Source organism: Panicum virgatum, chromosome 9K, assembly GCF_016808335.1.
Source record: "Panicum virgatum strain AP13 chromosome 9K, P.virgatum_v5, whole genome shotgun sequence".
In the NCBI taxonomy this organism is placed as follows: domain Eukaryota; kingdom Viridiplantae; phylum Streptophyta; class Magnoliopsida; order Poales; family Poaceae; genus Panicum; species Panicum virgatum.
The window spans coordinates 50043861-50071689 of record NC_053144.1 but is presented as its reverse complement, the minus strand read 5'-3'; the positions used below and the strand labels follow the sequence as shown (position 1 = coordinate 50071689).

At 48.4% G+C, this 27829-nt stretch overlaps 5 protein-coding genes and 1 pseudogene across 5 annotated transcripts; 3 read left to right on the top strand and 3 right to left on the bottom strand.

Annotated features, from left to right (window-relative positions):
• The first annotated feature begins 748 nt into the window (after positions 1-748).
• Positions 749-2151, top strand: LOC120648084 (3-oxo-Delta(4,5)-steroid 5-beta-reductase-like). The gene has a single exon (XM_039924845.1). The coding sequence runs from the start codon at positions 749-751 to the stop codon at positions 2015-2017; it is 1269 nt and encodes a 422-aa protein (XP_039780779.1). The 3' UTR covers positions 2018-2151.
• A 2739-nt stretch (positions 2152-4890) lies between these two features.
• On the top strand, positions 4891-6490 carry LOC120648765 (3-oxo-Delta(4,5)-steroid 5-beta-reductase-like). The gene has a single exon (XM_039925433.1). It carries the CDS (start codon positions 4925-4927, stop codon positions 6173-6175), a length of 1251 nt encoding a protein of 416 aa, XP_039781367.1. The 5' UTR covers positions 4891-4924; the 3' UTR covers positions 6176-6490.
• A 4299-nt stretch (positions 6491-10789) lies between these two features.
• LOC120648083 lies at positions 10790-11612 on the top strand (annotated as a pseudogene).
• A 5704-nt stretch (positions 11613-17316) lies between these two features.
• On the bottom strand, positions 17317-17874 carry LOC120648764. The gene is made up of 2 exons (XM_039925432.1): positions 17799-17874; positions 17317-17717 (listed from the first exon to the last, which is right to left on the bottom strand). The coding sequence occupies exons 1-2, from the start codon at positions 17851-17853 to the stop codon at positions 17398-17400; spliced, it is 375 nt and encodes a 124-aa protein (XP_039781366.1). The 5' UTR covers positions 17854-17874; the 3' UTR covers positions 17317-17397.
• Positions 17875-18344: 470 nt separating this feature from the next.
• Positions 18345-20198, bottom strand: LOC120648082 (serine/threonine-protein phosphatase 7 long form homolog). Its single transcript, XM_039924844.1, has 5 exons — positions 20041-20198; positions 19577-19961; positions 19087-19500; positions 18705-19003; positions 18345-18621 (listed from the first exon to the last, which is right to left on the bottom strand). The coding sequence occupies exons 1-5, from the start codon at positions 20196-20198 to the stop codon at positions 18345-18347; spliced, it is 1533 nt and encodes a 510-aa protein (XP_039780778.1).
• A 4708-nt stretch (positions 20199-24906) lies between these two features.
• On the bottom strand, positions 24907-25790 carry LOC120648763 (zinc finger protein 36-like). The gene has a single exon (XM_039925431.1). It carries the CDS (start codon positions 25670-25672, stop codon positions 25052-25054), a length of 621 nt encoding a protein of 206 aa, XP_039781365.1. The 5' UTR covers positions 25673-25790; the 3' UTR covers positions 24907-25051.
• Between the last annotated feature and the right edge of the window lie 2039 nt (positions 25791-27829).

The following is a 27829-nucleotide window of genomic DNA, read 5'->3' as shown; positions in this document are numbered from 1 at the left end:
CCTAGGTGGTAAAGGGCCCAACATTTTGAACTAGAAAAATCTAAGGATCGGGTCCTAAAAGTGCCGGACTCTAAACATATGTATTTTTGAACTAAAAATTTTAAGGGCTTTATTGGGCTGTGAAGAGGCCATTAGGGCCATGGCCCATTACCACCCCTAGGATACCTTCCTCTGCATTTGCCCAACCCCTCTTTGGCACAAATGCATCACAGGCAAAATAAGTAATACAAACAAAATATACTGTAGTGGACTAATAACTTTATTATCGCAAACACGCCCAATTTTAAATGACACACGGCAAGCAGCAAGGTTCAGACCTGTTGAGTCGCAGTTACCCAAGTAAACGAGTGCCGTGGCCCTGTTTGTTTGGCAATGTCACAATAATGCTTCTTCCATCAAGAGTAGTACGGAACGAGGCTATGGATGTTGAGGTCTTGAGGATGGCGATGGTGGCCGGAGCTGTGGGACGACGACGAGAGCTGCACCAAGACTAGCCCGCCATAGCAATCTCGGAGCTTCGGAAGGATGGAGCTATGGAGGAGATCGAGTCTGCCTGAGGTCGAATGCCAACGTGTTCAGTGTTCACTGGATTCATGTCCAACTGAGCACCCTACATGCAAGGATGGCGACGAGGGAATGTAGGGCGACATGGTTACAACGATCGACTCCGTACCAGCAAACTATATCTACGGGGCGTGAGGGCCTAGACCCTGTCGCCGCGGACGCTAGCTCCCATCCGCCGGCGACCATGATCCGGTGGTGCTGGACCGGAGAGCACGGCGCGGTCCAGGAGCGCCGCCAGGAGCGCAGGGCGGCCGACACCGAGGCTGCCGCGGCGCCCGCGTTCGCGAACGTGGCCCTCGTCGTCGGATCCACGGGCACCGTCGGCGCCGCGCTCGTCGACATGCTCCAGAGCTCCGACGCCCCCGCCGGGCCATGGAAGGTCTACGCTCTCTCCCGCCGCCCGCTCCCACCTTGGTGCGCGTCCGAGCCAGCGGTCTCCTCCTCCTCCACCTCCAGCCCCAACGCCGCCGCCGCCGCCGCCGTCGTCAACCTCCAGGTCGACCTCGCCGACGCCGCCGCCGTGGCCGCGACCCTCGCGCCCCTCGCCGACATCACCCACGTCTTCTACGCCGCGTGGTCCCCGCGGCGCGGTTCGGCCGCCGCCGTGGCCTACGAGGCCAACCGCGCCATGCTCCGCAACGTCCTCGCCGCCGCCGTCCCCAGCTGCCCGGCGCTCGCCCACGTCTGCCTCCAGGCCGGCCGCGACCAGCTCGTCGACCCGTACGACCCCGTCATGGGAACCCCCTCCGCGGCGCGCCACTACTCCGAGGACCTCCCGCGCCTCGTGCACCCCGACATCGAGGACGTCCTCCTCCTCGAGCTCCCCGGCTTCGCCGCCGGCCGCCGCGACCGCGCCGCCGCCGTCACCTGGTCCGTGCACCGCCCCGCCACCGTGTTCGGCTTCTCCTCGCGCAGCGGCAGGAACGTCGTCTCCAGCCTCTGCGCCTACGCCGCCATCTGCGGCAAGGAGGGCGCCGCGCTGCGCTGGCCCGGGTCCCGCGTCGCCTGGGAGGGATTCAGCGACGCCTGCGACGCGGAGCTCGCCGCCGAGCACGCGCTCTGGGCGGCCCTGGAGCTCAGATGCAAGAACCAGGCGCTCAACTGCACCAACGGGGACGTGTTCAAGTGGAAGCAGCTGTGGCCGGCCCTGGCCAAGCATTTCGCCGTGGAGTGGTCCGGGTACGAAGGGGAGGACAAGCGCTTCAAGCTCGAGGAAGCCATGGCCGGGAAGGAGGCCGTGTGGACGGAGATCGTCGGGGAGAATGATCTCCTGGAGACGACGCTCGACGATGTCACCACTTGGTGGTCCGTGGACGCCGTGATCAACGCCGACCAGGAACAGGTGGACACCATGAACAAGAGCAAGGAGCTTGGGTTCTTCGGCTTCCGGCACACGGTGAGGTCCTTCGATACATGGATCACGAAGTTGAAGGCCAGCAGAATTGTCCCCTGATGCTTTTGCTAATTTGGCTGTGACTGATAGCGTGCGTCATTCTCCCTTTGATTACCTTGCCCACTAGTCCAGTTTACGTTAATCGAACTTAGTTTCACATTATGCACCGTTGTTGTGTTTTGGCACGGTAGTAGATGCACCTGGGAATGTGTTCAAGGTGAAAGTGTTACGATCATGGAATCATCAACAGATCAATGTTGCCCTCACGGGTGATGTTAGCTCCTCTATAATTCTACTTTGTGCCAGTTATTTGCGTATTCTTCCCACCTTTTAGTGTTGTTTTTAACCAAAAAAAAATAGAGCTGTTTCTTATCTGCGTGATTGTAGATTTATGTGCGTGTGATTATTTTCTAGAGTAACAGGGGGTTGCAGTGCTATGACTACAAGCCATCAACATCTCTAGGGAGTAGCCTATATGGTGTGCTCTTCTTATTCTGCTGATTGGTAAAGGGAGTTAAAACCTGGCAACTAAATAGGAAAGATGGTAGGTTCCAATCTTGCATCGGCCTCATATATATTGCTTTAATTTCAAGGATAGAAGGTATTTAGCACCAGAAATCAGCTGTAGGTCTTCAGTTAACCTGTTATTTGAAACTGAAACTATCAATTCACAATGTTTGGCAGGATGTAATTGTTTGAACTGTACCCAGAAACAAGTTGACTGAAACTATCAATTCTCCCTGACAATCTGGTTTTGTTTAGGATTATGTTTTTTTTTGCCTAAAAAAGTTGAAAGTAAAAGGAGGGAGACTAAACCGCTGATACCAAGCTAGTAGCTTGTATTTTAGTGTTCATGCAGCTGCATGCATGGATTGTTTGATAAGACGATGGTCCTTTACCTACATCTTGTTATATGACCACACTGAATATAATACACTGTGTGCCGATTGCGGCTACATTTCAATCGTTCATTTTACTTCATTTTACCACACTGAATATAACTGTTGTCTCTCTGTAAGTGTACCTTACCTTTTTTTGGGTACCTGACAACGCTCCAAGATCTGCATGATCTTCTAAAATGAATATCACATTCGGCCATCCCCATTAACGTGAGCTATACAGTGCCCCGGCCCCTTTGCCTTCTGCGGAAAAATGTCGAACAGGGACGCTGAAGAAAGAATGTCTCGCAGAAGCAGAGCCAATGAAACAGGAACGAGTAGAAACTACCTCCGATGAAGCAATGGTGTACTCCCAATTATATGTGTTGAGTTTGACATGTTAAAATTGTATTAAAAAGATTCATCTTAGAATATAATTTTATAAAAAATATATCTCAATTGTTTATTATAAATAATTTATAGCAAAAGGTAGCAGTCAAAGTTGAGTTTATATGTCTAACCTGCTGGTTGGTGGCGAACTGGCGATGACGAAGCATGGCTCCATCATCACGGCATGGGTGTTGAGCCAGTGCGTGCCTGATGCCCTTTGTGCTAGCACGTTGACGTAGGCCTTTGCCAGGTGCCAGACCCACTCGGTGCAGCCAGTCATCGACGCCAGCGGCGTGTACACCTTGCTCTCTTGGCGGCGGTGATGCCATCGCGGAGCTCTGGCAGGCTGAACTTGATGTCCACGGGCATGAGCATGCCGGCCGATGCCGTCCTCGTATAGCCGCGCCTGATGATGTCGTAGGAGTAGTTGAACTCTCGAAGCAGACGTATCCCATGAGCCTTGGCTTGTACGCATCCTCGTCCGACATCATCAGCTCCCAGTTCGGGTCCGTCTGCGTCGCCCGCCCGCCGCCCCCATGCGGCCGCCGATCTAGGGTACGGGTGCTCCCTGACTCGCCTAGCATTGGGCCACGGGTTGCCGCTGTCCGGCTGGTCGAGGTCGTTGTGCACATCGTAGCGCTAGACAGGTCCCGCTGGTCGTATTCCGCAGGTTGCGGAGTTCATCATCGCTGTAGGGTTTTGTCCGCCGCCGGCATCTGGGACTCGGCATCGCTGAGAAGAAGACGCTCTTTTTTTTTCTCTTGTTTTTTTATTAATTGATTGTTCTTTTATTAATTGATGGTAGAGGTGGGTAATATAGAAACTGCTATAGGGGTATTTTAGGTTTATTTTTTATAATGGCAGAGGTGGGTAATTTTATTTTTTTTCTTTTTTCTCTGATTAACGTGAGAATTTTTAAACCTTATGAGCGAACATGGAGGCTCTGTTTGTTGGCCAAATAATAAGATAATAGATAGATGGTGTACTCCCTGTATCTAAAAAGAATACAACTCTTGTTTCCCAATTAGCCAAACATTATTAAATTTTACAAAATTTATAAAAAATAGTATTAATATTTATATCACAAAATAAGTATTATTAGATTAATCATGCAATATACTTTCATACTAATCTATTTGGAAATATAAATATTAGTAATTTTTATTGGAGTCGGTTGATTTGGACGGTTCAAAAATCCTTAACTGAATCACTGCTAATCACTACTTAAGTAGTCTTAATCCCAACAAAATTGATCCCGATGGTCTTTTAGGTTGCTTTCTTCACCCTGATGATAAACAATACTTCACTACTTCTAGTTTCGTTGCTAAATTTGTTAAAAGTGTGTTATGTATGACGACTATTTCTTTTTGCAAAAGGATACCAGATTCAGCTAGAGATAAAATATTTGAGAAACGATGTTAATAAACTACAAAGTTGAAGAAGCATTACCAAATTTTAGTGGTAAGGCAAAATAAAAGAACACAAATTTGAAAATTCAAACGCTTGGCACGCCGCTGCAGGCAGGATCACAATCTGTGCATAAAGCATAAAGCCACGCCCACACGCCTCCTTCGTCACGCAGAAAAGAGAAAACCCAGAACCCCGAGTGCCCAACCAACCACCCGCCCGCACGTGCTCCTCTCCTCCTCCCTGCGGCTGCCGATCCCCACCGCTCCACGCCGCCTCACCGCCGGTGACCATGATGCGGTGGTGCTGGACTGGAGCGTACGGCGCGATCGAGAGGCGCCACATCGTGTCGCACGCGGCGGCCGAGGCCGCCGCGACCGCGTCCCAGAAGGTGGCCCTCGTCGTCGGCTCCACGGGCGTCGTCGGCGCCGCCCTCCTCGACATCCTCCCGAGCCCGGACACCCCCGCGGGGCCATGGAAGGTCTACGCGCTCTCCCGCGGCCGGCTCCCGCCCTGGTCCGCGCCAGAGGGCGCCCCTTCCTCCTCCAACCCCAACCCCAACACCAACCCCGTCGTCCACCTCCACGTCGACCTCGCCGACCCCGCCGCCGTGGCCCAGGCCCTCCAGCCCCTCGCCGACATCACCCACGTATTCTACACCGCCTGGTCCGCGTGCCCCGGTGCGACCGAGGAGGAGGCCCGCGAGGCCAACTGCGACATGCTCCGCAACGTCCTCTCCGCCGTCGTCCCCAGCTGCCCCGCGCTCGTCCACGTCTGCCTCCAGACCGGCCGCAAGCAATTCGTCGACCCGTTCGAGCCCCTGTCGGGAATCTCCGCCGCCATTGCCGCGATGCGCCCGTACCCGGAGGACGTCCCGCGCCTCGAGTACTCCGACCTCGAGGACGTCCTCCTTGACGAGGTCGCGCATTCCTGGCTCAACGGCGCCGCCGCCATCACCTGGTCCGTGCACCGCCCCGCCACCGTCTTCGGCTTCTCCCCGCGCAGCGAGAGCAACGTCATCGCCAGCCTCCGCGTCTACGCCGCGATCTGCCGCAAGGAGGGCGCTGCGCTGCGCTGGCCCGGGTCCCGCGTTGCCTGGGAGGGATTCAGCGACGCCTCCGACGCGGAGCTCGTCGCCGAGCACGCGCTCTGGGCGGCTCTGGAGCCCGGCGGCAAGAACGAAACGTTCAACTGCACCAACGGGGACGTCTACAAGTGGAAGAACCTGTGGCCGATGCTGGCTGAGCATTTCGAGATGGAGTGGTCCGGATACGATGGGGAGGACAAGCGCTTCAAGCTCGAGGAGGCCATGGCCGGGAAGGAGGCCCTGTGGGGGGAGATCGTCAGGGAGAAGGGGCTCGTGGAGACAGAGCTCAACGACATCACCGCCTGGTGGTTCGTGGACGCGCTGATCAACGCCGACAAGGAACAACTGGAGAACATGAACAAAAGCAAGGAGCATGGATTCCTCGGCTTCCGGAACACGGTGAGATCCTTCAATTCGTGGATCGGGAAGATGAAGGCTGACCGAATCGTCCCCTGATATGTTCATTTTTTGGATGCCAGCGATACGTCCACCTAGTTCTCTATCTGAATATCTGATTCCCTTGATCACTAATCGCGTTAGTCAAATTTAGTTTCATAGAATGCTCGCGGTATGTACAAATGAGCTTGGGAAGTGCCAACTCATGGAGGCGTTTAAGTATGGATTCATCAACTTATCATTCTTTCCCTTCTGGGCAATGCTAGATTCTCCATGAAGTATGAACTGGCTGTGTGGCAGTTAGCCATCAATATATTGTCTCTTTGTGCATTTCTTTTGAAGCGCTGTTTGGTTTGTTATATTGTAGTATCTTGCTTGAGTTCATTTTTCTTGGGCATGTGATGTGATAGTTATCTGGAGTAATAGGGTAACAATGTCGTGCCATTAACATTTCTATGGACTTGCCCATGTAGTTTGAGCTTGTCAATCATATTTCGTAGAGGAAGTAGAACTTGGCATACTACTTGTTATAACTCATATGTTATCCATGGCATTGATTAGTGTAACACCCTAAAATTCGAATCAGGAACCCAAATAAATTTAATTAGTTTTGTTATAGGCCGATAAGATTTTATTTGCTTTATCTTGCATTTTAGAGCATTTATCGGGAACTAAATAATTTATTTAGCCTTAAAATAAATATAAGGAAAATATGTTGTGAGCATTCATGCCGCTTTGCATCTTTTAATTGTCTGTTGTTCAACTTGAGTTTGAATCTTTGATTTCAAATTTAGTTTGAAGGTGTTTGAATAAAGTCTTTAGAAAATGGAAAGACTTTCCTTCCCCTTTTTCTTCTTTCAGCCCAGCCCAATCTCTCTTTTTCTTTTTCCTTCTTTCTCCCGCAGCCCAAACCCGGCCCAATCTTTCCCTTCCTTTCTTTTTCCCCGCGGGCCGACCCTTTTCTCCACCGGCACAACCCCCCTCGTGGCCCAGCTCCCGCGCCGGCCATACCGCACCCTTTCCCCTCCAGCGGTCGCCACCAAGCGGGCCCCGCGTGTCGGGCTCGTCCCCGAGCTCGGGTCCGAGCCGGACTCCCGGCCGAATCCAACCGGGATCTCCGCGCCGCCGTGTTCCCCGGGCCCGCACGCCCAGGCGCCAGGTCGCCCCTATAAAAGCGCCGCCCCTGCGCCCCCTTGAACCCACCAAACCCGCAGCCGCCGCCTTAGCCCTCGCAAACCCTAGCTTGCACCGCCGCAAGCTCGAGCTCGGGAGCCGCCGCCGCCGTCGCACCGTTCCACCGCCGCTCCGAAGCTTCTCCGTGGGGTGAGGAAGCTCGCCGTCCCCAGCTCTTTCTCTCTTTTCCTCTGTATCGCGCGAAATCGCTCGCCGGAGCGAGCTTCGATAGCTAGCGCCGCCTCTCGCCGCCGCGCGAGTCCTCCGCCGCCTCTGTGCCCCATCCAGATCCCCTAATTAGGTTCACCGCGTCGCGCTCATGCTCCTCGTGCAAACCGCGCTTGAGTTCGAGCCCCGGACGGCCGTTTTCGGCGAAGTCCGGCGACCTCGCTGCCGTGCACCGCCGCTCTGCTCGCCGCCGGCGTCTTGCACCGCCGCCATCCGCCCCTTCTGATCTCAGCCGCCAGATCCAAAACCAACGACCCAGATTAGATCTTGAACCGGTATCAAACCCTAGCCACCTGATCTCGATCCGACGGTCCAGATTAGATCTGAGCCGAGTCAACCCGGTCAGCCTTGGCATTTTTGCAAAAGAACCCCTCAGTTTTCCCAAAATCAACCTGCCGTCCAAGACTTTTTAAGAATAAACTCAAAATAGTCCTTTTTCTTTGTGTTTAACCCCTGTTGTTTTAAAACCTTTACAAATAAACCATTAGAACCTTGTTTTACTCATAACTTCACCGTTTTAAATCCGTTTTCGATAATTCTTGTGCTCACGCGATCCTTGCAACGTGTAGAATAGTTTTATGCTCTCTTTTTGTACTATTCATGCTGTATGGTGTACTGTTTCTTATTTGTTGTATGTGTTTGCTTGTATGTGCTCATGTGATGCGTAGATGACGCGCCGTTCGAGGGTCAGCAAGACTTTGAAGACGTTGGTCAGCAGCAGCAGTTTGAGGAAGGCAAGTGGACCCTTGATCATACTTTTGTCCCAAATAATTTATAATGTATTCACATTTACTTTATTGCATGTATGTGTCTATAATATGATGGGAACCTAATTAAGGATTTTACCTAGATTGTTTATCCATGCCTTGATCAACTCGGGTTCTATAATTAAGTTGTGTAGTACTGCTAGTTGCTTATACATAGATCATGGTTAGAGATACTTGATACAAATGCTACACATGTTACTTCATGTTCTATGGTTAATGTTATTAAGCAAGATCATATGATTAATTGGAACATGGAGAACCACTTAGGAAAATAGTACAACCACAATACTACATGGCTCTGGTCTTGGCTAAGTAATTAGATGAACTATATGTGGTGTTGGGATGGCTAGTTTGGTGGTGTTTGGGCTTGTGTCGTGGAGCAGGTGAAGGAAGCGGCGTCTTCTGAGGGACTGCAATTGTTGGGACCAACACTTACATATAGGGATTCTTTGGAAAGGCCTCGTAGCGTCCCTATGCAACCATACCTTGGAAGTGTGGTATTGTGTTTGATCAACACATGCGTGGTTGGGTTCAAAGTTCTTCGGGACTTTTACGCGAATTGTGGGGAAAGTGTACAACCTCTGCAGAGTTGAAACTAACCGGTTAGCCGTGCTCACGGTCAAGAGCGGCTTGGACCCTCACATGATAATTGAACTTGAAGATGATCTAAAGCGATGCTTTATTTATGATGTTGATGATGGTTACTTCTTATGCTTATTTATGGGTTAATGGTATAAACTTACATGTAGCTAATGCTTGCTTAATAAAATTTGATTAACTAAAAGTGCTTATCGCAGTTAAACCATGTCAGCTATTCCTTGTTTCAGCCATGCATGTAATATATAGATGTTTTCTTGCCACTTATTGAGTACCAACCATAAGTGTACTCACTCTTGCATAATGCTGTTCAGACCAACATAACGTCTGCCCGGAGTACCCAGAAGACTTTGAAGAATACTAGGCGTATGTCTCCCAGTCGACTGCCTGTGCTAGAGGATTTCGTTGTTACTCTGAGACGCTATTTATTCGTTTAAGATTAAGACATTCGGTTATGTAATAAAGTCTTTAATACTCTCTTTCGTTATGACATTGTTATGATATTCGCTTTATTGTCTATCGTATGTGTGTAAACTGATCCTAACGCACTTATGAGAATGCATTCGGTTTTCTTCATAAACCGGGTGTGACAATTAGCTATTTTCATTTTGTCGAACCAAAATTAGAAAAGAAGATAGGTTCCAATCTTTCATTATCTTGAAGCACTGGATAAAATTATCAGATTTTTTTAGGATATATAGCATCAGCAAAGGTAGTCTAGTAACTGTTCATTAAAATGGGCAATTGGGCATATAAAACTAGCAGTTCAGAACTTTCTGGTTGAACTCTGACTGCAAGCAAGTTGTCTGAATGCTTATACTGAATTCTGGTGACACTTAACAACAAAATTCATCTTACATGTAGTTCTCGATGTTGGTTTAGATTTTGTGAAACGAAACCAGAACTGCTTGATGGTAATCCTAAATGAGGTAGCTGTTGTCTGTTGATTCATGTTGCTTGCATTAATGTTCATGCATCATACCATTGCGAGATGGAAACATTCCTCTGCCTTTTTTTCCCACCTCTTTTTGGCAGAACTGGTATCTTGACGCGTTAAACTTTGACAGCTCTTGATGACTATATCATGTCCAAAGCTTGTGCACTTGTATTAGTTGCATGGAGCTTCATAGTCGTTGCTCATTCCAGATTCCACAATATCAGATATTCTTTCTTATGATGTTTCCAGTCTTCAAATGCAAAGATTTGTCCTCTCTGTTCCTATTTGAGCTCATATGTTGAATTGTGCAATGAATTTTGAAGTTGTAGCTTGAGTTTTTGGTGTGAGGTTTCGGTCAAAGATAGGATAGAAAATATAAAACAAACTTCAGATGTATGCCTACTCCTTTGTTTGTGATAGAATGAAAGGAGGCGGACAGTGTATCAGGCTCATGCTTCTCCAGCTATTACTCTATGAGCAATCTTGATTGTTGCACAAATTATTTTTCAGCCGTCAAAACTTTCTCTAGCTATGATATTGATGTTTCTACGGACAGGATCATATTGATGCAGTTCTCACTCGAGATTTCAGATCCAAGTAGAGCCTGGCATACTAGTTTTGAGGATTTTCTTAGCTAACATGGTTTATGGATGACAATATTGTGTCAGAAATTCTAAAACTGTATTGTTAATATATATACAGACCTTCATACTATCACGTTATGATACAAAATTTGGTTTCTTCTGATGTTTGCAATCTTCAACTGCTGGGTTTTCTTCTCTTCATCTCCTATTGTAAGTTCATATGTTGTGTTGTGCATCATCATCCAAAGGCTCCTGAAGTTATTGGATGAGTTTTGGCGTAGGATTTGATCAAATATCTGAATTGACTGTAGTAAACCAAAGGGTTCATATTATTTTGCGACCATTCGGCATACGATTGTTTCTTTTCGTTGAAAAATAACAGAACGAAATGCGTGCAGAATATGATCTGGGGAATCTGGTCATGTCCGTGCAAGTGCATGAATATATTGTTTGACATGATCTGGGGAATCTGCTTCTTGTATGAGTAGGCTGTGTGCATCCAGGATTGTACTTCGTTAGAATTGCCATTTCGCCAACATGTTCCCATGAGGACTTAAAACAGAACCGGGAGTATCTAAAACATGTGGTCTTGGAAAAGCGCACGCTGGTGCCGTCGCGCCGGACATGGTGGTCCATCCCCGCCGCCGCCGCCAACCTCACCGCGCTGCGGTCCGTCAACCTCGCCTACAGCCGGATCAACGGTGGCATCCCGGCGTCCCTGGGCCCGCGCCGAGCGCGCTCCCGGACCTCACCTTCCTCCGCCTCGACGGCAACGGCCTTTCGGGCCGACGGGCCCCATCCCGGCCACCGCGACCGTCCTCAACCTCCTCCTCGCGGGGCAGCTCCCGGGTACCTTCGCCGGCGCGGCCTTCGGCGACGTGGACCTCGCTAGCAACCGGCTCACGGGCGACGCGTCGGCGCTGTTCGGCGCCGGGAAGAAGCAGCTGAACGCGCCGCGCGCCTGTCGCACAACCGGTTCGAGTTCGACCTCGGCCGCTTGGAGCTGCCGTAAGCGATGGACATCCTGGAGGTCGACCACAACGTGGTGTACGAGAGCGTCCCGGCGGCCGCGGCGGCGAGGAAGTGGCTGTCGTTCGACGTCAGCCAACCGGCTGTGCGGGCCCATACCGCAGGGGCGGTACACGCACCGGTTCGGGCCCAAGCACTTCGCCGGCAACAGGTGCCTCATCATTCGTTGGCATTTCAAGTAGGCAGGGGCCACTACTGTAGCATTGCCAGTTGGCCGTGGTTGTACATCGCTTCAAGCGATGATTTTGCAAACCATCACCATTTGGGGCAGCTCATTTAAGTGTTGCGTATATTACTGAAGAGAATTTGTTGATGCATGCAGATTTAGACAAAAGTGCTGACATCATTCACATGCATGCAAAATTAGAATTAAAAAAGCAATAACTCTTAAGTCGAGCATCTAAATTAATTTTGGATTGCACCATTATCTTTCTTATAATAGGATCTGCCAAACAAGATCACACTTGCCTATATTTGCATGATAATTTTTTAAGCATTTTTAATGATGAATATTTAATTTCAGAAACTGGAAACAAGTATTTTAAGAACACGGACAAATGATTATTTTCTGCGAACAAAAAGTTAAACAATAACAAACAAATAATAATGTATAACGAACAAAATATTATACACCACGAATATTTAATTATATAGAATAAATAATAAAAAATAAATATCACGAACAAATAGCTCAATGTCACGGAACACTTTAATTTAAAACCCGAACAAATAATTTGATGTTGTGAACAAATTAGTTACATGCAGACAAATAATTAGAAGATGAAAGAAAAGAAAAGTAGAAAAAGTTTTTTGATATGCAGTCTTATAGGAAAAAAATAAAAAGTAAAAAAAAGATGATAGAAAGGAATAAAGAAAAAATAAAGAAAGTAAAAGGAAGAAAGAATTTCAGTGGAATTGCAATAGCTATATGACTACATAGGCTAGAATCAATGCCTTTGCATGGGTATACACATGCATACTGTGCATGCACGCTTGCATAATAAATCAACTAGAGAATCAACGCATTTGCATAGCTGCATGCATGGATAACATCTACAGAATGTGAAAGAAAAGGGTTAAATATTATGGGCCGTGAGCCCTAGGAATTGACTTGCATGGTCGGTGTTGCTACTGGAAATAAAACAACTAAACATGTAATAAGGAAGTTTAAATAAGTAAATAAGAGAAAAGAAAAAATAAAAATAAATATTAAATAGATTGGCAAGATGAAAAATAAAGAAAATAAAAATGACGACAGGAAGGAAAGGGTAGCAGAAGATGGAACAAGCAAGGAAGGAATAAAAAGGAACCAGAGATCAAGAAAATGAGGAAAAAAAAAGAAAACAGAAGAAAGTCACAACTCTATTAGTCTATCATGTACACAGACACACAAGTTAGGCTCACGACTCACGAGCCACCTGAAACGAATTAAAAAACTATATATTGGGCTGAATTCTATATAACGGTCCAAATAAGATTCAAGTGATGGATATGCAAGCGCTATTGGGCCAAATGTAATTAAAAACGGCCCAATAACCCCTTCAGGCGATGGATACTCTAATTGCAGCGCGCGCGATTTATATTCTTTCCGTTGCCAGTTTGCCACCAACACTGTAGTTTTTTTTTTCTTGGTGCTGTCTCAACATCCATCCGGCGTAAAAAAAAGATCAGTCCTAGTCGTAGGTGGGCCGTTCAGTAGAAAAAACAACTCTGGGCTTGTGTATTGTTGCGCTGCTGGCCCATCAGCTTGCACGACGACTAAGGTACTCCACAACACCAGCCCAACAAACGTTTTATGTTCCTGAATTTTTTTTATTTTTATATTTTTTTTCGTCGATTTATCAAAAATATGTGTGGCTATATTTTTTTTCAAAAATGTCACCCTGCCGCCGGTTGGTTTGGCGGTAAGGAGTTACCGCCGGTTCATCCGGCGGTAAGGTCCTTGGCCCACGGCCCATGGAAGATACCGCCGGATCAAACGGCGGTAGCTCCTTACCGCCAAGCGATCCGGCGGTAAGTGCTACCGCCGCGCTGTAGCCCGGCTATAGCCGGCTGCTACAGCCGGCTGTAGCTGGCAGCGCCCTACCGCCGTTTTAAACGGCGGTAGGTGTTCCCATAATTTTTTTTATTTTTAATTGTTTTATAAGCTTTCACTTCTATAATTTTTTATTTTTAATTGTTTTATAAGCTTTCACTGCTAAAAATAATTGTATAATTATTTTAAAGACTATCTGAACTGTAATTATTATCTTTACATTTAGAGATATTTCAGAAAATAATAGAGATAGCGGAGGTTAGGGAAATATTTTTTAAAAATTTATACAAATTAGATTTAACTCTAATAGTCTGTGAAAATATATTTTCATGAGATATTCATGAGTTTCAATTACCATTTCGATGTCTTGTCACCTTGCATCAGATTCTTCTGCACCCCCAGTATAATTAAAAATATGGGAGTACTTACCGCCGTTTCAAACGGCGATACACATGTGTGAACCATGCCTATAGACCAAATAGCTCCATCTATAAATAAAACATCGCCCCATCTCATATGAAGTCAGTAGCCATCTCATACGGAGTCTTTAGCCATCCACGCACGGCCACCATGTCTTTCTCTGGTTCTACCTACATTCCGTGGAACAAAATTAGAGAACCTGTGCCTCAAGGAGTGCAGGTTCCAATGTGCTTCTGCGGTTCGTTGTGCAAGCTGATGGAGTCCAAAGTTTTGGGCGATGACTTCGGCAGGAGGTTCTTCATGTGTGAGAACTACGAGTTCGATCCGCCAAAGCGCTACGGCAAGGACAAAGCGAAGGTATCACCTCGCACTATCTAGTTTGCGCCTTCGGAGTTCAGTATGTTAATTCTAACTCGGCTTGGAAATAGAGTCCACCACCTCTTTGTGATTTCATACAGTGGCTGGACACGGAGCAATCGACCGAAGCTAAGGAACACGTTGAGCGCCAAGCAAGGTGGGCTGCGGGAAGGTGGCAGCGAATGCTGCAAGAGGAAAAAATGGAGGAGAAGTGCAAGAAAGATAAAGAAGAGATCGAGAAGAGGTTCGCAGAAGTGGAACGTCGGCAGGCGGAGGAGCGTGAAGCTGATAGGGAGAGGAAGCGAGAGAGGGCCCGCCGTGCGAAGGAGGCGGGACCCGAGGCTATTAGGAAGGGGAAGTATCCTCGGTGCACTCAGTAGATGAATATCATGTAATGTTCGAATTTCATATTCCCTAAGACATGTTAGGTTTAGATGGAACACGACGTTAGCGTGTTCCATGTACATGCCAGTGCAATTGTTATTGTAATTTCAATGTCAAATTTATCGACATTGTGTAATTAGTACTAGCTGCAACAAAATTATTCAGAAGCATTGCCCTACAAATAAACTTTTCAGACCGACGCGATGACAACTCCATTGGCATATATCGGCCAGTACACACAATAAAAACAATGAAAACAATAACCGTTCAAACATTGAACACAAATTAAATAGCGGTCCACACAATTCAACGCACAGAACACATGACATGTCATGTCAAGACCTGTTGCAAACTACGGTAACGAGGTCCAATACTAAACCTAACATGCCTTAGGTAATTCGAACAAACGTTACATTATTTATTCAGACAGAGCAGTACAACATCAATCATTCACGGGCAGTACCCTTATCACGTCCCGCGATGTCTGGTTTTGCACGCTCGCCTTTGCGTGAATCTTCATTCACCTTCTTTAACCACTCCATATATTGCTGATCACGATGGGTGATCCACGTGTCAATCCACTCATGGAAATGACACCAATGAGTATGCGTGTCATCACGAGCGTACTTTTGTAAACAAGAAACGATTCAAAATTAATAAAAATAATAAAAGAATATTTACAAATTAATCTATACCTGTGATGTTGCACCTCTATTTTGGACTTCCTCGATATTCTTGCAACACCAGTATCTCTGGCCAAAAGTCTCGTAATCACGAGATATGTTCGGAACACAACGCATTTGGCAATAGCAATCTGGTGGCTCTACACTTTTCGGCCATATCTTGCAATCTGTAATACATCTATTTGGATCGTTAGGAGAAGGTCCTAAATTAGCCTCCATTTCCCGACGGAAAGCTGCCCGGGAGAATGAGGAGCTCATAGCTGTTTGGTTGGGTTAATTAAAAAAAGTGGAAATTGAATTGCAAGTCTGTGCTCTCAGGAACCACAAGGTGCTCTTTTATAGACGCAGGGCTGCTTGCATGTCCAATCACTTTGAACACAAATATTACCTCTCACTGCTCCACAGTCATCCACGGTTCTGCACTCGCACGCTCCACAGTGCGCACTCATTCCACTAAAAACAACAACAGGACCTCTCACTGCTCGTACCAACTGTATTCGCATGCTCCACAGCGTTAGCTGCTACAACTTTAAACACGGATTATTGCATCGACCTACTCATCGCATCGCCCACTTTAAACTCGTCGTACTGTCACTGCATCGACCTACTCGTGATTATTGCACTGCCCTGACACATCCCATCGTCCGGAACACTACACGGTACCGGCGTAATCGTCACAATGTTAACCATAGGAATTACATCATAATACAACGTTAATTAAACACACAGCAGAAATGCAGTGGCATGGCAGAACCCGTTGCAACTACGGTAAATAGATTTTGATCTAAGCTAACATGCCTTAGGTAATTTAAAAAAACCCAACAAATACAACGATGCAACATGTCACTTGGACTAGGTAGTCCTAATAGCCGTACCCCCACGTAGCAAACTGCGTTGAGCCTTCTCCGCAGTATCCACCCATTGCAGGTTGCGCAGGCGGTGGTGCCGGAGGGCCAGGGCCCTTGTTCTTGTGACAAGGGCAGTTGCAGTAAGGAATAGTGCAGGGTTCATCTTGTGAAGCGGCAGCATTGCTGTTATCATCATCTTCGCCGTCTTTGTTACCCTCGCTTACTTCCTCGTAATGGTTCACCTTGCACTCCAGATCAAATATCTTAATCTGGAGGTACTCGATGAACTCCTGAACAGAATCAATTGGTGCAGGATCGACCCACCTGGTAAACCCACAGTTTTCTGGAGCATCTGAAGACTGCAAAACAAATTTCATGTAAGGTGTCTCAATGAATAAAGAAATAAAACAAGCGAGCATTACCCATGCGTGAGGGCATTTGAAGAAACGCCGACCGCCATCCATCCCGTCGGTGCACATCTACACTAAGCAGTCCTCACCATGTCTGCATTTTGGCCACGTTTCTCTACGGTTATCGTATTGTCGAAGAGGAGTTTCATTGGTAAATTCACTCTTGTGTTGTGGCGGAAACTCAAACACTGGTTCTGGAAAGGAAACGGGTCCAAGAGGCCCCTCCCATATTATGGGGTCTCCCTTTCTTCCCCCTTTTCCTTTGCCAAAACCGTAGTAATTTTTCCCGCTAGACCCACCTCCAGACATCGGGTATACAATGAGCTTTGGTGTTTGAGTGGTGCTGGGAGCTCACAAGCTTGTGAGTATTTATAGGCGCACAAAGGTCTGATACCCGGAGTGTGGAGTGTAAATGCACATGAAAAGCCTACTGTATTCGCACGCTCCACAGCGCTCACCCGTACCACTTTAAACACGGACACGACCTCTCGTTGCTCTTGATTTGTACCCTCGCACGCTCAACACCGCTCACTGCTCCCACTTTAAACAACGACACGACGTCTCACTGCTCATGACTTCAGCACTTTCACGTTCCACAGCGCTCACTCGTGATTATTGCACTGCCCCGACATATCCAATCGCCTGAAACACTGCACGGCACCGGCCTAATCGTTCTAATTTCACTCCACGGACATATACCATCGCCCGAATCATTGCACCGGCATACTCATCATAAATGGTACGTAATGGACACATCGAATCATAGTCTGCACATGCATACATAAGATAGTATGACGGAACAAATTAATTAACAAGCTACAACCTGTAAACTAGATGCGTCCGCGCTTGCCCCCTCTCCTCCTGCCACGTCGCTCTGCAGCCTGGCCCGCCCTAGTGTGGTGCTGTGAGTACGTCAGTGGCTCCGGCGGGATGGTCTGGCGAGTGGACCGACGACCCTGCTCAGGAACAGGCATCTGTTCCACCTGACTGTAGTCCTGCGTCACGAGTGGGGCACCCCCCAGCTGTGAAGTGCCGACGACCTCCTGCGTCGGTGCAGAAGAGAAGAACGTATTCACCCACTCCATCTGCGCGAGGTCGTCTACCTCCTGAATCTCCTCATCGTCGTCTGTCCCTCCCACCTGCCGGTACTCTGATTCACAAACTTCAATCCATCAATATTCAATTAAAAATGCACTTGTTACCGCCTATTAACAACTGGTCTTAGACGTACCTAAATCGTGTATTGGACGACGAAGAGACGAAGATCCAGCGCCGTAGGGATCCATCGACGGAAACAGTGACGAGCCGGGGGCTACACGAATAATAATTACAAGTTAATAAATAAAGTTTTACATGATACGGTATTGTAAGTGACACGAGGTTACAGTACGATTTACCTGCCGAGTACAAATGTGCCGGTCGCGGCACGTACGTGGGCCGAACTGCAGAACCCGAAGGTGTCGTCATCGTTTCAGGTGGCGGTGGCGGTGGACCTGACTGTGCCGCGGGTGCAGACCGTCGTGACGATGGACCGGTCACAGGAACCGGCCCCGAACTGCGAGGTGGAAGGAAGGTGTCGTCCTCACGACAGGTCACGGCTCGTCGGAATCGCTTGCACATATCGACGATCTTCTGCAGTGTGCTCTGGTGCTGGGCGGGCGTCATGTCATGGTACTGGCCCATACTCGACGAAGCCTCGGACTCAATCGCTCGTATGACATCGTACTGTACCGAGAAAGTAGTAACATCATATGCAACCAATTTTTTTACTGCAAATTCAATCAGAGAAACGTATCGCTATGGCGAAGTTCTGATCTCGAACTACGGGGTACGTCTCCGACACCCTTGCGGCCTCGATCGGAGCCTCTGGTGGAACGTGCACGACACGTGTGCGCGTCCTCGGCAGATACCACCGTAGGTAGTCCGCGAACGCCTCGTCGCTGTGCGACCGATCCTCGAAAACGACGTCGTCGAGGGCCGCGGCCCAAGAGTCGACGTAAGGACGGACCTTGTCGGCCCACCGCGAGCCTGGTGGCTGACCCTGCCGTGTCCACCTATAATAGAAAGCTTGAGCGATTTAATGCTAAATGGTAGGTTTAAAATTGATTAATTATTAACAAAACTATTTATTCGGTACCTGTGGACGTGGGCCTCCACTAAGTGCACAATCGGGACCGGGGTCTGCTGGTAGAGACCGAATTGCCTCATAACCCGGTGAACGTGGTACTCCTCGACGTGGATGTCGTAAAGGATCGGCTTCCTCGTCATCCAGTACTCGTGATCTCGCAGGCATAAGGACGAAAGACCGCTCGGTGCCCGGGCGTAAATGTCGGCTGCAGTGTACGGAGTCCACCTCACGTCCGTGTTCACAAGAGCGTCAAACTGACCAACGAAGTCGTGGTACGACTTCCTCGTCTGCACGCCGACCCAAGAAGGCTGCACAATGAAAAAAAGTTAACCGCTAAATCATACATTTGTGCACGCATGTAACAATAAGTAAAACAAACGATGTAACGTACCCTCCTGAGGCACCACAACGAACCCATCGTAGGTCTGTCGACGTCGTCGTGGTCTGCGGACAGCTGGACGTACGGCTCGAAGTCCATCTCTGGCCTACCGACGGGAAAGCGCTCGTAAGACCAGAGCTGTAACAGTAGAGGACACCCAACAAAAATGGGCTCCTCTGCTGAGACCTTCGTCATGCCCGTGCAAAGACCCCTGTAACTCGCAGCCAAAACAGCAGAACCCCAGCTGAACTGTGGCATCTCGTGAAGTGGAGCGTCAGCTATCGACCTCGCCAAAGGAATGAGCTGTTTGGGGCACGAGTCACCCTGCGAGCTGCAGAACATGACCCAGCCGAACAGCCAAAGTAAGTAGGCCTCGAAGTGCCTAGCAACCGTAAAGTCGTCTGCGTCTGCCCTCATGTAGTCCGCCTTCAAAATGGTACGAGTCGTCAATGCAAATACGTATCAATATAAGTACGGAAAGAATCAACATTTATGTACTCACACTGAACTGTAGAAGCCACCTCTTTGTCGGTCCGTGTGCGTGGTTCGCAGGCAAGGGCCGGTACGGCAACGCTAGCTCGTTGCGCTGAACCCCGGCGAACCGAGCCAAAAGGTCGTCGCGCCACGAGAGTCCCACGTCCTCTGCACCCACAGCTCGTCCAGCACACGGCAAGCCTAGAAGCATCGCCACGTCCTGAAGAGTAGGGGTCATCTCACCAACCGGGAGGTGAAACGTGTGCGTCTCCGGACGCCAACGGTCGAGAAGTGCCGCGAGGAGGGACATGTCGAACTGGAACCGTGGAGCCCTATCCCTAGGTCGACGTGCAGGGTCAGCCATATCTCCCTCCACAAGTCGCGCAATCGGGAGAAGACCTGAAGCACGTAACCTGCATCGCGAAAATGAAAATCAAGTTAGAACAAACGGTTAAGGAAACAACTAAAATATGTGACAAATGTAATCCGTACCTAGGAACCCAGCGACGGTGTATCGGCATCGTCGACATGGGCACACGAGCCCGAAACGTCCCTAAGCTGATGCCACGGACCGCAGACATGTACGACCGGTGGCGCTTGTCGACGAGAGCATCTAGCAACTCAGGGGTAGCTCCTTCCTCGTGCGCCATACCTGTATAATGAGATTTATTACAAATAATTTCAGAACATAAATTAACAATATTAAGCATAATAACATTAACGTAAAAAAATACTAAATAAAATTTCAGAACATAAATTAAGTAATACAACAAATTTTTAATAAAATACTAAATAAAACATAACGTAATAAACTTATAAATGATGCACAACAAATTACATATTATATAACTTCAAATTCCAATTACAGCAATAAAGTTGAACATATATTTGGGGCACATATTACAATAAATATTCGTACGCCAAGACGAAATCAGTTTACGACATATTAGTTCTTAATATTACATAATTTAACATCGAACATGATTGAATAGCGAATGACACAAATGACAATCGTCATCGATCACATAAGGCCATCGTTGTTAGGACGGCGGCCACGACGACCCGTTGCCTGTGGTGCCGGATTTGGAGCAGCTTCAGATGGGCCCGCTCCATCTGTGCGGCCACCATAACTCAATGCCGTACAATACTTGTACGTATGACCCGTCTCATGGCACTTCGAGCAGAGGCGGACATCTCGACCAGCCTCCGATCGATCCATGTTATTTCTAATGCGTTTCTTCTTGCGTCGGCCCACCCCTTGAAACATTTCTGGATCTGGATCTGGAATGTAAGTTGCATTGTGTCCAGGATCAGTTATGAAGTCTCCAAGGATGCGAAACCCATATATCTCGTGCCTCCAAGTCATCCAAATAGTTTCCTTCATGAAGTAATTTGAGACATACATACAAGCCTGTAGTCCACCAGCTTCAAAACAGGCAGCAATGACATGTGTGCACGGCAGGTGCAGCAGCTTTGGCTTATGACATGAGCAAATACAAGCATCAGCACGGAGAACACACTCCTGCACATGCTTCTCACGCCGGCCCCCCATTCGGCCTTTGTCCCTACACATCACCTCGTACCGACGTTCCATAGAGCCAACTGGAGTCACCCAATGTAAACGGGCCTTTTTGAAAGCTTCCTCCATATGCTCCGTAACCTTGTATCCGTAAACTTTGCGATTATCGACCATATCTTTCTGTGCCACAGCGTAACGGTCCCTGAAGTACTCGCAAGTGCGATACAAGAAGAACTCCACGATCCCAACAAGTGGCAATGATCTTACACCACGCAGCACCCAATTGTATACCTCGGCTAGGTTCGTAGTCATTAAACCGTACCTAGCACCTCCTTCATCAAACAGTAAAGCCCATTTCTCTTTTGGTTCGTGCTCAATCCACTCAGAGAATGTCTTAATTGCCTTTCTCCTTTTGCGCCTGACATTCGGACCGTCCAAGCCCACATCTTCAAGCGAGACCTGGTCGTCGTCCTCTGTATTGACAGATCTCTTCGCTAGCTCCGCCGTTTGCTTTTTTGTTAGCTCATCCAATTTTTTCCATAGGAAGTTGAATTTCCTTTCCTGATTCTGGCTGCATAACCGCTTGAATAGCTTCATAAGGATTTTGTTCTTGAACTGGGTATGAAAGTTTGCCCCCATATGCCTCATGCACCACCTACTCTTTAGGTCCGGCCAAAGTGCAGTTCTACTACGCTCAGTAGAACCATTCTGTATGTCATCGATTGCTTGTAATATACCCTTGTGCCGATCATGAATCAAACACACGTTCTCTACATCTTTGACAATCATCTGCTTCACCCTCTGCAAAAACCAATACCAAGTATCTCCTGATTCTTTCTCCACAAAGGCAATTGCCAAAGGCAACAATTGTCTGTTACCATCAGCTGCAACAGCTGTGAGGATTGTGCCTTTATACCTTCCTGTCAAAAATGTCCCATCTATACAAATGACTGGCCGGCAGTGCGGAAACGCCTCAATGCAAGCGCCCAAGGCCAAGAACGACCGTTGGAGTACCTGCTTTCCAGGCTTCTGGGCACATGGATACGTTTTCAAGTCGTAGTAGCTACCAGGATTTCTAAGACATATAGTGTGCAGCAATGCCGGTATATTGTGATACGAAGCTTCATACGTCCCCCACCTCATCTGCAGCGCTTTCTGTTTCGCTCTGTAAGCTTTGTTGTAGCTAATTTTATATTTAAACTCCTCCTCAACAGCACAAATGATTGACTTAGGTTCATAACTAGGATTGTCCACGATCAAAGGATACATGTAGTTAGCTATGAAACCTGTACTGAGGTTGCGGTGCTGTGGTTCTAATTGCTCAAGCAGGCATGTGTGCTCCACAATTTTTTTAACCTCCCAGAAATCCTGCCACTTGCCCATAGAAGTATACACCCTGAAAGGACATTCGCTTCTCACACAACGCACGTCATATGTTCTCGGACTGCTCTTGAGAACTTTGAACTGTCTTTGCAAAGAGAGAGTCGACCAACGTTTTATAGCTTCCTTCATGTTGTCACTGTTAGCATACACCGAACCGATGCATACCTCATTTTGCCTGTACTCCCAAGTCACCGCTTCACCTTCATTTACACTTAATTTTGAAAATTCATAACCGGACCAATTGTGTGGGACATGATAATCTTCGTCGTCATCATCATCATCATCATCCGAGGAGTCATCATTCATTGCATTGTGCTATTCTTCACCCTCCCTCTGAAACTCTTCAACTATCTCTGGAATGTTTTCCCCTTCATCAGCCTGACCAGTTGCTTGACGAGGTTCGTGTGCAGCATGTCTATCATCTTCTAAAATCTCAAGTTCACCATCTTCTTCATGAGATTCATGCATCGTCTCAGTTTCTTCGGAAACAATATCTCCCTGGCCTTCATGATCCCCGCCCGCTTCAGTTCTAAAACTAATCTTCTCGAATGCTTGAACAAACAACACAAGCGGTAAGCCTCGGCTACTACTTATATTGACATAGTTCCTCCAGTTTGGCGTCCCTTCAAGCGGCAATAGCTCCCAAAATACTGGTTCCCTTCGACTAACCACTGCCATGACAGAGATCTCATGTTCATCTCGACTAAGGCCGAAAGCTTTAAATAGCCAATTGGATATTGAAATCCAAGTCCTCTCTCTAGCTCGGGGTATTTTTTTTGTGATCGAGCTAAACTCTGACAAATCTACCCCTTCAGGACCATATCTAACTTCTCCTGACCCATAGAACACTTGAAAATACAAATCATCTGACATGCCTGTCAATATTTACAACAATAATTACTCTTCCTTAGAATTTAATCAACGCTAAAAAATAATTCTGTTATTTTTGCATATATCTTAATTATTTCTTTACAATTTTTATTACTGACAACAATTTCTATTTTTCGGTAATATAATATTAATTAATATTATTTTTTATGCGACAAATATGTCTGTTTGAACTCATTAATATTTTCAATTATATTCGTATGTAAACTAATATTTTCAATTACATGTTCTACGATTTTATATCGTAATAATTTATTTTCGAATCACTAATATTTCTACATATAAAAAAATAATTTCTACACATCAAACTATACTCAAATAATTACACACTAAAAACTATTTCTACACATAAAACTATATTCAAAAACACTAATATTTCTAATTCTAATCTACAAACTATTATTAATAAAATTAGAATTTAAAATATACCTGCGCGCGCCGTCTCGGTGCGGCGGCAGGCGGCCGGGAGAGTGCTGCGAGCGCCCGGCGCGCGTGCGGGAGTCGCGCGGGGGGCGGGCGGGCGGCGGCGCGGGCGGGCGGCGGCGTTGGCGGCGCGGGCGGAGCGAGCGGGCGGCGGCGCTGGGGACGGGCGCGCGCGGTTTAAAGGGCCGGACCTTACCGCCGGTTGAACCGGCGGTAGGTGCTTACCGCCGGATCATCCGGCGGTAGGTTCTACCTACCGCCGTTTCAACCGGCGGTAAGGCTCGGCCCACCACGGCCCAGCGCGGAGCGATCCTACCGCCGGTTCATCCGGCGGTAACAACCTTCCGCCGGATGAACCGGCGGCTGGATGACATTTTTGAAAAAAAAAACAAGACATATATTTTTGATAAATCGAAAAAAAAACTCTATGTTCCTTCCGCCTCATTCTGCCCCCAAAGTCCAGAGTAATTCTGCAGGATGCAAAATGGAGGCTTCATTCAGCAGGACCGACTAGGAAGCCCCAGCCCATTTGCGAGCAAAGAAACTTTCAAGTGAAGCTACGGTGATGCGATGCCGCTGGCGCCGACTAGTAGCTACTAGTAGCTACTGCAAGAGTTAGCTGCAGCTGCGCATGCGCGTGTTGTTGCAACGGAATGGGCAAGCAATTATATATTTGGCATTTTTTCATGAAAAGAATTCTGTTTTCCAAAAGAATCATCAGTTTATAGACGTACTACTGTCATACTAGTGGACGCTAATCGGTTGTTGGAACCGGTGGGTGCTAATTTAATTTCTAAAGTAGTGCAAATGTGCGCACAACCAATATCAGATGCAAACCAATCTCTCCATACAAACTATAGAAACTTGAATCTGGGTTATCATATCAACATCCAAGGGAAGAGGCGCAGAGAGGTGGGAGGGAGATTTGCAAAAGTGTGATTACCCAATTTAACGACGGATCCAGATTGTAAAATTACCCAATCCTCCATACCCCTTGGATGTTAATCCAATCACTCAGATTGAAATTTCCATAGTTTGCACGGAGAAATTGGTTTGTATTTTATATGTTGCCAATCAAGTTTTATGCAGTTCGATCAGGGGGGGATCGCTAATAATTATCGTTCACCAACACAAAAATGCAGTAGTGATAAGGACACAAAATAAAACACAATTTTATTCACCACTACACGAATTGCTAATCTATACTAAACAATTAACGAATGGGCTACGTTATCACAAACTCTATACCTACGCCTTAAAAAAACTCAGCATGTGCAGTAAATGCTATAACTAAATCGTTAAACTAAGGTCCAAGGAAGGACCCGACGACAGCCGCCTCTTCTTGAGCGGCAAGGGGCTCTGCACCTCCTCCTCCTCTCCCCACCTCCTCGCTCCGGCGGCTGCCGCCGCCGCCGCCGGCATCATGTTCAGATCAAAGTCCTTGATGCTGGAGCCGGACCCCGACGCGGACGCCGTGACAGACACCGACAGCCCGTCCCAGTAGTGGCACCGCTTGTGCCCGCCGAGCGCCTGCCCGGTGGCGAAGCCCCGGTGGCACACCGAGCACCGGTGCTGCCCGCCGCCCGACGACGCCGCGTCTCCGGCAGACGCCGACGCCGCCGCCGCCGCCGCCGCCGCCTGCACCTGCAGCAGGGCCGGCGGCGGCGGCGGCTTCCGGTGGCTGGCCTTGTGCCCGCCCAGCGCCTGGTGGGACGCGAACGCCTTGCCGCAGACGGAGCACCGGAAGCGGAGCTCGCGCTCCTGCTGGGCCGCCGCCGTCGTCCAGCAAGCAGCAGCAGCAGCAGCAGCCGTGTGCTGCCGCGGCGCAGTAGCCTGGGCTCCGCCCCCCGCGGCGGCGAGGGCCATGAGGCAGAGGGAGACGTAGTCGTCGTCGTGGCTGATGGGCGCCATGGATCGATCACGGGCGACTGCAAATAAAGCGCGCTAATGATGAATTGAAGCTGCTGCCGCTGCTGCTGCTGGAGTGGTGGTTTAATATACTAATTAGGTTCCTGGTTCTTGGGCTGCAATCAAGTCCTGGCGATGAGCTAATAATAACCTCTTAGAGTTTGCCTATATATAATCTAAAGGCGCAAGTGTGACTACTTTTTTATTATGCGAGCAGCGAGCAGATGATGATGATGGATCTTCTTCAATCTTGGAATAATGGGTGGTCCAAAAAGTGAGGAAACGGGTCGTGGGTCAAATGGACACGAGGGCGGGCGGAGGCGGACGCTTCGACGTGAAATCGTGAACCAAACTCATGGAAGATCCATGGATGCATGCATCCGTACTTCAGTGAATATAGTATGTATGTATACAAATGTGTGAAATCGGCACACGTGCGTGCATTCATGCAGGGTTAAGTTATACTAGTAGTCATTTAGATTGAGCTTATTGGTAGTGCATGCGTTTTTCATATGCGCATTGGCTGGTACGAACCACAATGCGAAATTTCCTTGTTTAAGAGTGAGAGGAAATTGCGCATTGGTTTCTCCTGACAACAAGCTGATGGTATACCATTGTAAAATGAAGCAGCCAACTTGAAGGCTGGGAGTGCTGTGTCCATGGAGACGCGCTAGAGAGCGAGGACCCGATCCAGATAATAATGTGTTTTCGACAGATAGCTCCATCACAAACCTCACTCAGTTTAAAAACAATAATTTCTTGTACATTTGCATGCAACGGCGGCTAAATTAAAGGTGGTGGCGGCTAAGCCGCCTCAATATTGTACTGTTGTTTAACGTTTCTTTTTGCCCTAATTGGGGGTGGTACAGTCCACCTGTGTCTTAACCAAACAAATCTCGCGACCCAAGGAGAGCTATGTTGCTTGACTAAATATTCAGTACAATTTCAATGACAAAACACAGTGGAACTACTAAAATTATACCTGAAAGGAGTATCCAGAAGTTTTAGAAAACTTTTTTTTTTGCAAACATGTTTGTCGGAGGATTTCTCCAGCCGGATGGCGGATTGCACCCGCCTAATCCTCAGTGTAGGATGAGCTTAGGGGCAGTCAAAGAGTGCTCGATCTAGACACGAATGAATGCGAGAAGCACACAAGGATTTAGAGTGGTTCGGGCCGCCGGAGCGTAATACCCTACGTCCACTTTGTGTTGTATTGCCTGTCCCCAGAGTGTGCTCTCTGAGCCCGAGAGGGAGGATATGTTCAGAGTGTTCTGAGAGTTGTGACTCAGTTGTCTTGGTTTTGTGGACTTGAACCTCCTTTTCTACCGTGCGTGCTCTCCCTTTTATAAGCCCAAGGGGAGCAGTACACTGAGCGGGACCCCGACAGGTGGGCCCGGTGATGTATTATAAACTACACTTTGGCCTTCAATGCCTTAGATTCGGAGATCTTGTCGTTGGCTTCCGTGCGTAGCTTCTGACTAGGGATGGTCTTGAGCTGTCCTGTCGGAGTAGAGTCTAGCCTCTGCAGCCGCGCGTCGAGGTCATGTTGAAGCGCCGAACTACTGACTCAGTCTGCTGTAGCAGCATGCACTGTTGCTTCAGTTAGTAGCTGGTTATCATGACTCGTCGCCCATACGCGCGGCGCTGAGACACTGCTGCGTGCCTCGGTAACAGACGAGGCGCCTTGGAAACAGGCAGGCTAACAGTGTTGTCATGTCACGCCTGTCCAACCCGTGAGTGGGCATCCGATGCCTTGCTCTGGCAGCACACGCCTCAACCACCATCATTTAATGCGGCAGGAGGGCTGGCTTCAGACGGAAGACTCGCGCCTGTGGGACACGTGGCGGCACCGGACCCAGGGGTCGGCGGCCGTGCTCACAGGGAGACGTGGCGGCTCCAGACCCCTGCCCGAGCGGGGAGCGGAGGTCCGTAGGTCCGCACCTGTGGGACACGTGGCGGCACCGGACTCGGGGGTCGGCGGCCGCGCCCACAGGGGCACGTGGCGGCTCCGGACCCTTGCCCGAGCGGGGAGCGGAGGTCCCGAGGCTTGTGCCTAGCTGGCTTGATGACTCAGGCCTCCTGGAGGTCTGGCTTCCACTTGTAGAGGCCCAGGTCCGGCCCGCGGAGGTTCGGGACCTGTCCGCGGGGGTCCGGGCCCGT